Source organism: Cygnus olor, chromosome 2, assembly GCF_009769625.2.
Source record: "Cygnus olor isolate bCygOlo1 chromosome 2, bCygOlo1.pri.v2, whole genome shotgun sequence".
NCBI lineage: Eukaryota > Metazoa > Chordata > Aves > Anseriformes > Anatidae > Cygnus > Cygnus olor.
The window spans coordinates 56362599-56378598 of record NC_049170.1 but is presented as its reverse complement, the minus strand read 5'-3'; the positions used below and the strand labels follow the sequence as shown (position 1 = coordinate 56378598).

The 16000-nt window shown below is 40.6% G+C and overlaps 1 protein-coding gene across 3 annotated transcripts in view; it reads left to right on the top strand.

The window, feature by feature from the left end:
• CNTNAP2 (contactin associated protein 2) overlaps positions 1-15558 on the top strand; it is a 1166415-nt gene extending 1150857 nt beyond the window's left edge. For all 3 annotated transcript variants that reach the window (XM_040547669.1, XM_040547670.1, XM_040547671.1), the window contains 2 exons: positions 7439-7510; positions 8661-15558. In XM_040547669.1, coding sequence (XP_040403603.1) covers positions 7439-7510; positions 8661-8860 — 272 coding nt within the window. In that variant the 3' untranslated portion in view covers positions 8861-15558. The remainder of the gene's footprint in view (positions 1-7438; positions 7511-8660) is intronic.
• Positions 15559-16000: the final 442 nt, after the last annotated feature.

Below are 16000 nucleotides of genomic sequence, written 5' to 3'. Positions count from 1 at the left end.
ACAATAAGGTCTCCCCAGTGCCTTCTCTTCTCCAGGCTAAGCAACCACAACTCCCTCAGCCTGTCTTCATAGGAGAGGTGCTCCAGCCCTCTGATCATCTTCATGTCCCTCCTCTGGACTCGTTCTAATACTCCCATGTCCTCCTTGTGCTGGGGGCCCCAGAGCTGAACACAGTACTCAAGGTGGGGTCTCATGAGACCAGTGTAGAGGGGGACAATCACATCCCTTGACCTGCTGGTCATGCATCTTTTGATGCAGCCCAGGGTATGGGTGGCCTTCTGGGTTGCAAGCACACATTGCTGGCTCATGTTCAGCTTCTTGTTAACCAACACCTCCAGGTTCTTCTCCTCAGGACTGCTCTCAATCCATTCTCCACCCAGCCTGTGTGCTTGGGATTGCCCCAGCCCAGGTGCAGGACGCTGCACTTGGCCTTGTTGGATTTCATGAGGTTTGCACAGGCCCATCTCTCAAACCTGTCTGGGTGACATCCCTTCCCTCCAGCATGTTGCTTGCTTGGTGCCATCAGAAAACTTGATGAGGGTGAACTCAATCCCACTGTCCATGTCACCAACAAAGATGTTAAATAGAGCCATACCCACTACTAACCCCTGAGTAACACCACTCAGCACTGATCTCCACCTGGACATTGAGCTGTTCACCATAACTCTTTGAGTGCAGTCAGTTCCTTACCCACTGCGTGGTCCATCTGTCAAATCCATGTCTCTCCAAATTAGAGACAAGGATATCATGCGGGACAGTGTCAAATGCTTTGCACAAGTCCAAGTAGATGACGTCAGTTGTCTTCACCTATGCATCAATGCTGTAACCCCATCATAGAAGGCCACCTGTAAGGCATGATCTGCCCTTAGTGAAGCCATGTTGGCTGTCACCAGTCACTGCCTTATTTTCCATGTGCATAGTTTCTTGGAGGATCTGGTTCATGATCCTGCCAGACACAGAGCTGAGACTGACTGGCCTGTAGTTCCCTGGGTCTTTCTTTTTTTGCTTTTTAGAAATGGGGGTTATGTTTCCCCTCCTCAGTCACTAGGAACTTCACCACGCTGCCATGACTCCTCAAATAGGATGGACAGTGGCTTAGCAACTATATCTGCCAGTTCCCTCAGGGCCTTTGGATGCATCTCATCAGGTCCCATGGACTTGTGCACCTTTAGGTTCCTTAGATGAAGATCCTTAGATCTTGAATCTGATCTTCTCTTACAGTGGGCAGTTCACCATTCTCCCAGTCCCTGCCTTTTCCTTCCGGGAGTTGGGCTGTGTGGCTAGAACTCTTGCTGGTGAAGACTGAGGCAAAAATGTTGTTGAGTACCTCAAGCTTCTCCAAATCCTGGGTAATCAGGTATTCCATTTCCTTCTGGAGAGGGCACACAATTTCCTTAGTCTTCTTTTTATCACTGATGTACCTGTAGAAGCCTTTCTTGTTGCCCAAATTTAATTCTAAAAGGGCTTTGGCTTTCCTAACGTGATCCTTGGCTGCTCGGATAATGTCTGTATCTCCCCCAGGCTATCTGTCCTTGCTTCCACTCTCTGTAGACCTCCTTTTTCTGCTTTTGTTTGGCCAGGAATTCCTTGTTCATCCATGCCGGTCTCCTGGTGTTTTTGCCTGACTTCCTCTTTGTTGGGATGCATCACTCCTGAGCTTTGCGGAGGTGATCCTTGAATATTAACCAGCTTTCTTGGGCTTCTCTTCCCTCCAGGGCTTTGTCCCATGGTACTCTACCAAGCAGACCCCTGAAGAGGGCAAAGTCTGCTCTCCCAAAGTCCAGGCTAATGAGCTTGCTGTGCTCCCTTCTCACTGTCTTCAAGATCTTGCGCTGCACTATTTCATGGTCACTGTAGCTAAGGCTGCCGTTGACCTTCATGTTTCCCACCAGCCCCTCCTTGTTGGTGAGAATGAGGTCCAGCACAGCACCTCTCGTCATTGGCTACTCTGTCACTTGGAGAAGGAATTTGTCATCCATGCATTCCAGGAACCTCCTGGATTGCCTATGCGCTGCTGTGCTGTCCCTCCAACAGATATCAGCGTGGTTGAAGGCCTTCATGAGGATGAGGGCTTGTGATCAAGAGGCTGCTTCTGTCTGTCTGTAGAGGGCCTCATCTGCTTGGTCTTCCTGATCAGGTGGCCTGTAGCAGACCCCCACTATTTTGTCCCCTGTCCCTGCCCTCCCCTTAATCCTAACCCATAAGCTCTCTGTCCATCCCCAGGCAGATCTCCATGAACTCCAGCTGCTCATTGACATAGAGGGCGACGCTTCCTCCTTTTCTCCCCTGCCTGTCCTTCCTAAAGAGCTTGCTCCATTCCAGCACTCCAGTCATGTGAGAACACATCTGTCATTTGTTGTGACTTTTCCTTCATGAGCCCATGTTGGCTGCTACCAATGACCTCATTGTCCTTCAGGTGTTTTTCAGTAACTCCTGGAATCATTTTCTCCATAATTTCACCAGGCACTGAAGTGAGACTGACAGGCCTGTAATTACCAAGGTCTTCTTTCTTGCCCTTCTTGAAAATTGGAATGACATTTGCCAGCTTCCAGTCAACTGTATCAGCTGTGTTGTGCTCAGAGTTTACACCTGGCAAATTGAGGTCACGCATAAGTACAAGGGCATTTGATCTAGAGAGAATGATAGTTAACATAGTTGCTTTTATTTTTTCTCTCACTTCTACCTTTAATCAATGTCTTGACTGCTGGGGATTTTACATACCTTGTGATCACCAGATCTAGTTGTTCTGATTGATACTGTAGTTCATATTTATGTAAAAACAGGACTGGTCTTAAGAATGAGAGAACATCTGCTCTTTCTCAAAATTGTAGGCATCTATAAAGCTGAAAGGTAGCACTAGGACATATGTATCTGTTCTAGGCTGAACAAATCTATTTTCTAGTATTTTCATCCATTGTTTGTTTTAGACCTGTGATCACTCTCACTCTTCCATTTTTGAAGCGCATCTAAATTGTATCTTCCTTTATAGGTTGGTGTTTTTAACAAAGACTTCACAACTCAGTAAAAAAGTTCAGTTTAAAAAATAGTTTCCAATAGCTTATATGTAACACTCCTGGTAGTATATGTCAAAATGAGATTTACCTTTTAAGCTTCGTTATTGGTTCATTTTTAGACCTTTGGTGCTGTTCTCTAGCTGAAAATTCTCCACATAGCTTTTTTTTTTTCATTTTTCCTCTTACTGAATAGCCATTTGCTGATTTCCCTACCCAAACCCACTTCCTGGACCACTTTTCTACTTTAAGAAAAATTATTTTGCATTTCAATTTTGTGAATTTGCAAAAGGCTTTTATGTGGGATCTATTGTAAAAAAAAATAAATAAACTTACTCTGAAAATTATAGATGCAAATTCTCAGCTACTATAATGAAGCTAAATTATCATTCACTTTGTTGAATCAACCACATCTGTCATCTTGAATGTCCAATCCTATTTATGGTCTGTTCATCCAGTCACATCTCCCCTTTAAATTCAATGAGTGCTTCTGTATTGCAGCTGGCTGTGGCAGCAGCCATGCTGAGCATGCAGGATGATACCATTTCTTGTGCCACATTTTTGTGGTGAATCAGAATTTCAAATTTCACTACAGTGAGGGCCAAAACATGGATTTTGCCTGCAGTCAACCCTTAATCATCCTTTTAAGTGCTGTTTACCCTGAGACTAGTAACAGAAAGTTTAAAAGTACAAAACATAAGTTTTTACTCTGTGTTTATTGAAACTATGGCCTCACAAACAGCAGTCCATGAAAGAAAGAGATAGCAAGGTATGCTGTGTCCTTTCACATTACTTAGCTTCAGGATGACCTTATATGAAGCAAACCCAATGGCTTGCTGTGGGAAGACAGGGTATAAAGAACAGCATCATCCAGCTTGGATCCTGGAAGGGAACCAGATAAATTAATATTAGTAAGCCATAGATGAGCTTAGCGTTTCCTGGTACGGTTCAGTGCATCCTTACAATAACTGTAGGTTCTAGGAAAATATCTTTTGGTGTGTTGGCTCTGTGCCACAGAGGAGCAGAGAATTTCAGAGAACTGGCAATTCATCTCTTGGGCCAATACAGAACTGTTTTCCAGCACAGATTGAAAAGCTTTTAACTTTGTTCTTCATGTTTTAATTCACGGAAATGAAACCCTGGCTGCTCAGAAAAACCTGGGGAGGATTCAGAAAAAGCTTCTAAGGCAAGGAGACCTTTTCAGTACAGTCCCCAAACCAGTTGGGAGTCAGCTGTTCCAAAGCTACCTTTATAGACCAGATAAAAAAGGAAAATGAAATAGCACTATTCATGACCTCAGCTAATAATTAGGTTGCACGGTATGTAAACCAAAATTCCTGCAGTGTCCTCCCCACACCCACATTAAATTACATCCACAACTCACTTGCTGTCCCCAGGGGAAAGAAACTTACTTTGGCTTTTCAGGGTAGCTACATAGAGTAACTGCAGCTTCATGACACCTATTTGCTCTGGGCAAGTCATGATTTGAAGCTGTTGAGGTGCAAATATCAGGCAGTGAGACAGGTCTTGCTGAGACATGTAGTTAAAATTAATGTCACAGTGATAATGGAAGATCTGAACAAGAAAGAGGTGTTCCCAGCTGTGACAGAGAAACGAAGGCACACACTTGTCCATTAGCAACTCATCATGTGCTTCAACTGCATATTATAGCCATGCAAACTAGTTATTATACCACTGTGATTTAGATTCTCATGCAACACGAGAGTCACTAATAACGATATTCATTTCATCTGACCAATCATTTTAAAACCTCTTAGGAGTTACTCTTCAAAACCTGTGAATGGCACTCTGTATTCTTCTGTTCTTCCAGTATCAGTATTACTGTTGCCCTCTTGTCAGCCTGTTCTGACATCTTTCCTCATTTTGCTCCTGAATTTCAGAAGAAAGAAGCTTATTATTTGTCTTCTTGACAAAGTTACTTAATATTGTTGAGGAGCGTAACTGTACTAAGATCAGAGACTAATCACCACATTTTGAATGATGTAACTGCTATCTGAAATACCTGCACTTGGTGTCTGTTGGAGACCGTACTCTCTTGTTAAGCTCATCTTGAAGCATCAGAGATGTGCCCTCGTATGTTCTCTTCTGCCAAATTGCTGTGGCAGGAGTTACCCTTTTACAGTTCTTAAACGCTTGTTTTGTAGAAGCTACTGCTGTTCAGAAGAACTTCAAGGAAACTCCCAGCTATAAAAGAAGACAGTAATGAGTTCTTTTCTTCCTCCTGTATCCATCTGTAGGAATAAGTTCAGTAAAAAAACTGGTAGAGACACTGCTGCAGCAGAAGCTGTTCTATAACCCAATGTTTGGCAGAGATTTTAGATGTATTTTTTTAGTCCAAAAACTCCTATCAAATCAGATCAGACCTCACACCAGCACAAGAGTAATAGAATGGGAATTCATGAATTATGGTGATATCTGCTAGCACTGACATAGGTGCTCTAAAAATGATACACGAATTTCTAAGCCCATGTTTTTACTACAGTTTTCCTGGTACTCCGGCAGTTGCAGCAGAGCACAATTTATACTACACATTATCCAATTTGATGGTCAACGTTTTTGGAAATGGGTTGTCACCTGACCCCAGACATGTGTTCCTATTTCCTCTTTGTCAGAGATGTTTCGAGTAAGTCAAATCTTGTTAATCTAATATAATTCTCTTCCTGAGTATATATGACCACTAGATGCAGTGGAACGCAGCCCTGGATGGAAGTATTATCAGGTCCACTCCTAGCAGCAGCTCTCAGACAAGGTCAAGGATGCAGTTTTGCATCATGCTACATGTTCTCCATTATTCTGTGGTGTACTTTGGTGGCTGTTAAACATAAACTGTGGTCTCCATCTGCCAGGATTCCCTTGCAGCATAGCTGTTGTGATGTGACAGCTCAGGAGGGATCATGCTGCCATAAACCAGCAACCTTCCTCTTTCTTCACACTTCTCTAGTGCCATTGCCCTTAAAACAACCTTTGAAAATAAGATAAAAGGTACTACCCAGTTGTAAGGGAAAGGGGAACTGTGATCGTTGCTGCTGCTAAGATTTCTTTTGTAGGGACAAGGTAGAATAACTTCAAACCACAGCAGGAAGTGGTGGGACTTGTTACTGGCTGCAGCAATTTGGCAAACTTTATACTTTTCTAAATGGAGTCATTTGGATTTCAGATTTTATGTGATGGGTTGAGGGAGTAGGTTTAAAGTTACGGTTTATTTTCCCACTGCCAGCCCTTCCCTTTCATTGCTGCAAGGATAATATTAAAGATACTGTGCCAAGATGTCTCTGTAGGAAAAGTGGTATGGAATCAGATATTTATTTATCTCTTATATTTTTAGACTGTTGTTGTTGTTGTTTTTGAGAAGTGCAGGAATGCTGTTTTCAAAAGCTAGAGTACCAGCAAATGTTGAAGGGACAAGTGCCACTGACAAAAACTGCTGGCCAAGCCCCCTCCACTGAGTCCTGAGAAATGTTCTCTTGTGTACCCCGCAGGCGACCAGCCAAACACTAACTGCTGCACACACAGCTGGTTCAACTCTGCCCCTGAGTATACATACAACTCCAGCCCCAAAGCTCTTTACAGGCCGCATGGCGAGCTGAAGCCATTCATTCTTTTGTGCAGCTGCTTCACAGTACAAAGGGGACTTTATTACGGTTTTTACTCCATGCTAACAGAAATCCAGTTGAATTCCCTTAGCCATTTTCTGAGTATAGTGAATACATCATTGGCCTGTAAAAGCAACTTATTACAATATCACCTAATCCATTAAACAAGGAAAACACATCTGGATTTTAAATACTGACATAAGAAATAACTCATGTCCTTGATTATTTGAACCGTCTCTATTAAATACTTTTAATGACATTCTATCTATTCCAAAATCAATACCATAGTCCTGTGGCAAAAAAAGGTATGACTGCAAACACTCATCTAGCTTACATAGTCACGGCAGCATCTAGTTGCTATGTCTGACTATTCAGAAAAATGTGATGACAGGTTGAATGATGAGATTGTCTTTGGAAAGCCTCTGTAATGTTTTCTTAAGGTTAAAACCAAGACCATCATACCAGTGTGTGATCACACACTTTTGAAAGAAAGGTTATTGATTGCTTTTGTGCTAAAGAAACTGACTGAATTGATGTTAGTAGAGTAACAAAATGAGTTGCTGTATTAGCAGCAGTGCTTATTGAGGGTACCTCCTTTGTTTTATTTTTATTTTCTTTAAGAAGAGGAGGAAGCAAAAAGCTATCAGGGATTAGATAACAGTGAAAGATTTTTCTTTCATATTTCTTTAGATAAATAGGGATCACAGTTTTCCTTTTCTTTAAATTGTATCTAAAGATGTTGGATGTATTTCTGAACTGTTGTGGAAAGTTTCACTGATGTTACAACATTAATCTTGAATTTCCTATTTACAGCCAGTGCTGATTTCCCGTACAATGGTCAAGCTATAGGAGATGGAGTTAACAGAAACTCTGCCATTATTGGAGGTAGGAAAAATGTCTTCTTTACTAAGTGACTTTGCGGCATGACTGTGAAGGCTGAATTGCAGTTGGTAACATATTCAAGCTCTTTGCTAAGAATTGACTATGTGGGAAAATTAAACCCGAACAAAGTTAAATAGACATTTATGTAATTCTGTTCAGGTACTTCGTTCTAGTGAAATGTTCTGTTCTCACTTAGTTTGTCCCCTCAGATTCAGTTTTAACCAAATTAAAATATTCATATTCGTAATCAACATATCAAGCATGCATGTGGAGAGCTACTGTGGAATTACTTATGTAATTAATTCCCATGAAATGTCAAGAACACTTTTCCATTTATAGCAGATCCAACGTGAATCTATGGCAAACACTGTTTGTTACACTCTTGACAAAAATCACTTATGATTTGCCTTGTTTTTTAGGGGCCAGGTTCTGCTATAATTTATGTGCCTGGGAGTCCCACTCAGTGTGATGGGTTTCCAGGTGATGTTAAGTAATGCCAGGATTAGCATTAGCAATGGTTCTTGAATTATCATTCAGCTGAAGACATTCTACCGAGCTCTCTCCAGATGTAAGGATCCTGAATATATTACGAACGCATACAATTTTCTCTGCCCTGTCTGTTCATGTGAAAGTGTTGCGCCCTACGTCTCCAGGGAGAGCTTTGCTAGTACATCAAATTCCAAATGCATATAAAAATGTTTTAAAGATCACCCTAATATATTTCAGTCAGTTCTAGGTGCATATAAAATGACAGACTGGTGGTGTGTTGTTTTGTTTTGTTTTTTTTTGTCTTGTAAAGCAACACTGATTGTAGTAGTATGTGCAGTCTAATGGAATTTCTTGTTTCTTTTCCCCAAACCCCAATGTTTTGGGAGCGCTCAGCACCCTCTGCCTCATGGTCAGCAAAGCTCGCCTATGTAACTAGGTATTAATGTCAAAATCTAAATGATGGGGTGAAAGTTACTAGCAGACTCCTCACACTTATTTTTACATAAATATTAGAGTAGTGGAAACCAAGCAGCAGAGGTGACATTTATCTGCCGAGGTAGCTCAGATCCAGGTTCAGCTCAGAGTAGCTGTGAGACTTTCTTTGTATCAGAATCTGTAGGTATTCTCCTTTCTAGCGTCATCTTTTCTTTCTTCCTTTGCTCAGGCGTCATTGCTGTGGTGATCTTCACCATCCTCTGCACCTTGGTGTTCCTGATCCGCTACATGTTTCGCCACAAGGGAACCTACCACACCAACGAGGCCAAAGGGGCAGAGTCAGCTGAGAGTGCCGACGCTGCCATCATGAACAATGACCCCAACTTTACGGAGACTATCGACGAAAGCAAGAAGGAATGGCTTATCTAAGCCCACAGGGAGGGGGCCTGGGGTGGGATACAAGCAGGGCCAGGGTGGGACTGGGATGACTCTTGCAGTGGGGAGAGAACACTCTGCGTTGGACGCTTGAGCACATGTATGGTAAAAAGATCAGCACAACTGGAGGAGCAAGTGACAGGAAAAACTACTGAGACTGCAGGAAAAAAAGAATATCGCAAGCATTTAAGAAAAATACTTTTTAATATTTATTTACAGAAAATTGCCCCTTCTGTATTCTCACCACTACAACAAAGAGCAGTTTTGCAGCTTCAGCATTGGTTAAAATTTTCAGTAATAACTATTTTTTCTGTATGTGTCTAGAGGCGTTCTAAAGAACAAGAAACAGGGCCATTTTTTTACATTTTTTAAAAGCTGTTTAAAATGGGGGTAGTTCTGTCCTGAGAACAAGTCACAGACCTTTGTTCCCAGCATTGTGTTCCTTCATGGCTGGCCACTTCCCCGCAGGCTGCCGTCAGCCCTGCACCTTCACTTTATCATGGTTCATTTCGGCGGTGTTGAACCAGGGGTTCAGCGCTGGGAGTGGGACAGAGGGGTGAGGATGGATGCTTAATGCAAATTATACTTGCCGGTTTTTCAAAATGTTGTCAGCCTGTGCCAACCCTGGCAGGATCCATCTTTTTCGACCCAGACACTTTGTTGATTGTGGACAACTCTCATCAGCTTTTTAAAAATACTGTTATTATGACTACTACTACTACTACCAGAGAGGATGATCATAAAGCACAGGAATCTTTTTTTTTTTTTTTTGGTTATTATTATTTTGTTGGACTCTGAGGAAGGATGGTGCCATGCGAGTCTGTAGACCAAGCCTGTTCCTGTATCTTTGGCTATGGTATTGATGATCAGAGGCACATGCCAGTTTAAGCCCAGCTCTGCCTGTGATGTTCTGGTAAATACTGTCCTTAAGCATAAGCATTGTAGTAGGGAATTAGAGCCAGATGTTGTTTACTTCTGTTTCTTTTTTATAGGCTGTCTCAGAAACATTAGTACAGCTCTAGTTTAAACTCATGGACTTCACTATCACTTCATGATACTTTTTACAGCTCTGGCACAGCAATTAATATTTTAATCCCTTGTTTTAGTACCTTTCTGAAGAAAGTCTCTGCTGGCAAAATTCACACAGGCAGGAAGGTGAAGCAACAAAAGCTTGAAAGTTCTGCCCGGAGAGAAAAGCGCACAGCCCTACAGAGGAGTTACTTTTCAATACGTAGATTTTCCTGGACTATTACTTGTCTTTGTAAGGCATTTTCAAGAACAGCAAGGACAATGCCAAGTGCAGCATTGTACCCCATGTCCTCTCTCAGACCGGGGAAGTTGCTGTTGGCACCTGAGAAGCAGACAAGCAGCTACAGGAAAGGCAATGGGGCAGCCTGAAGACCTAATATCCCTTGATGGCAATAAAGTAGCTTTAGCTTGCCCTCTGCATATGTGCATGGTTCTCCAATGGCCTGTTTTGGTAAAAAATTAGGGTCTTAATGGGCAGTTTTTGCAGCGGAACAGAATAAATTAATGAATGTATTGCAAGGCATTTTCTGTGTGCTAAAAGAACAGAAGCAACAACAAGAGTTTCCCTTTAGAAGTATTTAAGCTTGTGACAGTCTTAGATTTGCTTTACCTTTAATATTGCTGGGTTTAATATGCGCAGATTTAATCCATTTTTCTTTACAAGAAAGATTTATTTTTCAGATCCAAATCTAAAATTTACTACACTGACCAGTGTGTTGGCATCTTTAATTCCCTTATCCTTTTAATTGTATTTTTCATTATTTTAGTTTATGTTTTAAAATAAAGAAAAAATAATAATAATGGAGAGGGAGGAGATATTGGAGCCTTACCTGACAAGAAGTTTGTAAGCACAGTTTTTCAGACAGACACACACAGGGCCAGATAGTTTTGTATAAGGGTGGTAGCATAAAGTCCTCTGCTAGATTCATTGAACATATGTCAATGTTCTTTTGACCAAATCAAAGCCATGTATTTCTTCTGTTTATGGATTTGGAATTAGCATACAAAAAGTTGCCAGTTTCAAGGAAAACTGTTTCTCAGGTAACATTGTGTGGCAGAGGGGTTCAGGTAGACGTGAAAGCCACTTCTGTCACTCTTGTGCTCTACAGTCTTTTGCCTTGCCTCCAGGATCAGTATCTCCCTCTCTTGTGCTTAATTAAGTGGATGAGTCACTGTTCATTTTTTCTTATGGATGTAAGATAAGTCTCCACCCCTTTGGAGAATATCAGCTTGGGATAGATCTAGCCTGCACCACTAACTATTCAGCAAAATACTTTGGTTGTTCTATGCTGCACAAATGTCTATCTATGACTAGAAAGATGTTCTCTTTTTTGTACGATTTTATATATTTTGATTTTGGTCCACTCTGAAAAACATCCATGCCTCAACGTCAAGTTATCAAGAGAAGTGAATATAGCATCATTTGCATAGGTTGGAATTTGGCTTGCAGCAAAAAAAAAGCTACTTACTAATCTGAATTTAATGTCAGGGAAGGGGGATCAAACTCATGTATCCTAAGACACTGGAATCCTCTGATGCTAGAGGATGTGGGAGAGACACACTTATCAGCCACAGTGCAAATTTGCCAAATACCTCAGCATGGTGCTAGAGGGGAAATATGGCTTGGTCTCTGTGCCTAGCCAAGTCCTTGGCTAAGCTAGGGACTGTTGTTGGATTATGGTAATGGATTCTGACATCTATTCATTGACTTTCTGAAAGATTACTAGCTAATCTCTCACAACCCTGCAAGCAGAAATGTCTGGAAAACAACCTTTGACCATTGCACGTGCAATAGTTGTAAATTTGTGTCTTGAACTTGAAAGACAGGATTTACAGTTCTTAAATTAGGTTGCAAACATCAGCATCTCTCCATTGACTCGACACTGTGGACCTCTTTATGCGAAGCCCAGTAACGCTGTGTTAAAATGTTGACAGTCTTTGATCTTGTTGCAATTTTCCTGATACAATCACTTTCTTAACTCTAGAAACTCTTTGAATTAATTATTAGAATCCTTCCTTCCTCTTATACTGGATCTTATACATGATATTTTAGACTAGCAGCTGATCTCTGTGTAGGCTTTTCATGACTGTAGGTGAATTCCTGGCTTCCGGCTTTGTTTCTAATTTTTTGAGAATGCTGTATGCTTAATTATAGGCACTGGCCATTAAGCTGCCTAGGAATGAAGCAGGAGCAGGCTCAGAAAAGTAGCTTGTATATTTCTGCTAGCACCATATCTATTCCGAGGAGTTTTTCCTCTGTGGGCCTATTATTGGAGGTTGCAACAACATCCATAGTTTATTTCACCTATTCTTATTTGTGCCAAAAATCCATATTATTTGACAGATACTATCCAAATGCCTGTTGTGGGAAAATCTGATGAGGAGTAGAGTGGACCCTGCTTTTATAAAAATCTGTACTTTCCCCCAGAGAATATTAAAACAAGCAGTCTGGTATCACCTGCTTTTAGCTGTATTACCTATCTAACTGCACAGGAAAATGTAGCCTCTTGCACTGGTTGGGGAACTAAAGTGTCCCAGTTGTGTTTATAGCAGGCTTGTTGTGATTCCCCTGGAACTAATGGTAAAACTGCTACCACATGTTGGGAGAGCAAGACTGGGCTGGAGACCAGGAGTCTCTTGTGTTAGCAATATTTGGATATTCATTCACAACACATGCAGACCACTAGGAAACGAGTTGTAGAGCTCCAAAGAGCCAAAATGGTGAAAAACTAATCTCAATGTCAACCCAGCCTCAAGGGGAAATCTGCAATCCAATCTGTTGGTTTTGAATCAAGTCTTTCACACACTGCTTATTCCATACTTACTGATAGAAAATTCAGGTGTATTAAATAAGAATATGCATCTTTAATTGGTACTGGAACATTTCTGCATTGTATTTTTCTTGTCTTAAACCTTACCTATACCTTTTATATCTCTTGTAGCAGTTACCACTTCAAAAATATGGCAGTATTTTAACATCGTGCTCTAGCTAGCATGATGTATACAAAAGGATGGTTATTATAAATATTTTACTATGACTGCCAGAGCAGTGGTGCATATATACAAGTTTATTGTAATAAGAATTCAGTATAAAAGAGTCTAGTAAATAATTACATTTTAATTAAAACAGTGTCCTTTAATGACAGATGCATCTAATCACTGGGATATCTGTTGAAATAGGAAGCTATCTCGGTTTGACAAGCAATAGCTTTTAATTTGGTTTCTCCCTTAAATTATTTCACATTCCAGTGAGCATGGTGACTCTGAAAGGTTGTCATCTTTAAAAAGAGGAATCTAGATTCTGTTAATCAGATTTCATTGTCCATCCTAGAGATATGAAACAGAAACCTTGCCTTCTTAAAGCAACAGCATGTAAATTAGAATGAACAAAGGACAACATGTATGTACGCCTAATATCTTGTGTGAATGTCTTTCCTTTTAACTGAAGTTCTATTAGAAATTGGATTGGTAAATAAAAAAAAAAAAGAAAAAAAGAAAGCAATTCTAAATAGTTTTAATTACCCTAACAACTTATTCTTTGGGCTTTGTATGTTCTGATCATTGTCTACATTTTTCCTTCTCTAGTACCAGGAAATCAATTCAAAAAGACAGAAGTTGGAGAGGCCTTGTAAGAAAGACACAAAGTACGTGAAAAAAGGGACTTCAGTATGCAGTTATACATAAAAAGAGAAAAAATGAAAACCAGGGAAGAATTACTAAAATGCATGCATGCTCCTCCTGTGTCAGGCAGCCTTGATTGTGTGTTATGGGTGAGAATCATAGAATCATGGTATGGTTTGGGTTGGAAGGGCCCTTAAAGACCGTCTAGTTCCAACCCCCATGCCATGGGCAGGGACACCTCCTACTAGACCAGATGGCTCAAATTCCCCATCCATCCCAGCCTAAAACACTTCCTGGGATGGGGCATCCACAGTTCCTCTGGGCGACCTGTGCCGGTGCCTCACCACTAATAAAATAAATTTCTATAAAATACATAATTTCCCTATATCTAATCTAAATCTACCCTTAATACTGAGCAGTGTAAATCTGTACCTGTTGAAGTGGACTGAGAGTCTGAGCATAGAGTTTTGATGGAGTCAAAGTGACTACCTTTCTAAGTTTTTTCCATTTTTGAATGCTTTGCAGATAGCAGCAAGCAGTCTGTCACCACTTCTGCTCGTTTGTTATTGCAGATTCAGTGGCAGTGCCAGCTTCACAAAAGCTACACACTAAAAATGACTGGGTGTGGGTTGTTTGCCTTCCTTTCCTACCACAACTCTGTCCTTTCCTTTATGAAAGTGAGCCTTTTATTGAAGTCAGCAAGAAAAATGTTTGCCCAGCTTAACAGACTTGTGTGATTCATTTAATAAACTACCCTAACAAGCTTTATTTTTTAAAATTTTTTTATGAGAAGCATTTTATGAAAGAACTACATTAAGTGCAGTTGAATAACAGTGTGAAATCTAGGCAAAGAAGCACCAGAGCAACAACCACCAGAGTCAGAGGGGCTGTGATTGTTCTAACCTGTTTCTTTCTGCAGCATGAATTGCTTTAACCGCTGTTCCAAAGCCCTGACCCTGTCCGAGACCTTAACCTACTTTGCAGAATATAACTGTGGCAAAGTCCAGTGATGCCTTGTGACCATGTTTTGACTGTTCATTTGTACTGACTGTTGAAACCTCTAGAAGGAGAAAGAGTCATGCATTCTACAGGTATATTTCCATTCCCCTTCTTTTCCCCACAGATCCCATTTTCAGGGCTGTAGGCTTTCAAAAGGCTTTTGTCTGTAAAACAGACTGAAAGAGTCACTGGAGCAAGTCAATGAACTCTTGAATCAGCCAGAAAGCAATGACTTCAGGTGATTCAAGTCAGGCTGAAGGAGGTATGTAACATAAATAAACTTGTCTGAATAAAGATGAGGTAGTCATCCCCTTTATGCTAATATTCAATCTCTAAACTGTGCATCCTCACACTTACAGTTAGTATGTCACTGAAGCAGTCTGACCTTGGCACAGTCAATAAACCATTCACAAGCTGGCCCAACAACCTGTTACTCTTTTGTCTTAAAAGTCTATGTTAGGTACATGTTTAAAAATAAATGTATGGCTTGCCATCATAAAGCACTGACCTTTATTGAGGTGACTGGACACCATATCAACAGACAGTTGTAGTTTATTTCTGTTACAAAACAAAGGTCTGTCTGCAGATTATTTTTTTTGTGTGTGTAACTTGCACTAACATGACCTTTAGCCCTGAATCATAAACAAATGCAGCAAGGCAATGTAACTAAAAGAAATTTTCCTTTTGTGCACATCTTGAAACACAGGCTGTAATGCCCCTTTCATTATTAAATTGCTGCTACAGGAATAAGGTCTCTGCACACATCTCATTGTTTCCAAATTCCTTATCCACCTCTCCAAGGCCATCATGGAAAGAATTTGGCTAACAGTTTTGTGGTTTTTTTTTTTTTTTTTTTTTTTTCCCCATTTCTTCCTCTACTTTAGAAATGTTTCCTCTCACTGATAAATTCCTCACCTTTTTCTGTCAGGATACATAACTCCTTTACAGCAATGCTGGCTACTTTGACTAAGGTGAAGACTCTTACCTTCCTAAAATGTGGCTATTTTATTGGGAAAAAATGACAATAAATTCCTGTCATGTGCTATATTTGCAGATGTTTTTATCTGTTTGTAGTACTCATTGACTGAAAGTAAAAGTTTGTTTTCTGCTAGCTGCAACATTATAACTTGTTTACATTCATTCCAAAATCCCAGCACTGTCTCGTCTAAAATCAATACAAAAACAATACATCCGCACCTCATTCCATTAAGCATACTCACTTTGGGTTTGGGGTTATTTTTGGTTCATATTTTTGCCAACACATATAAATACTAAAATAAACATCAAGCAAAAGCTAGCTTTTATTTTCCTTAGGGCCACAAGATGTCAGAATTAACTCTCAGCAGTCTCTTTCCCTTGTGCTTTTGCTATGTCTTGCACATATACAAGGCCAATGGGATCCTCCAACGGAGGACTCAAAAACAGTGATATTATGAAAGCACTGACTCTAGAGGTTTTAGTCACGTGGAGTTGTAAAGGTCTATC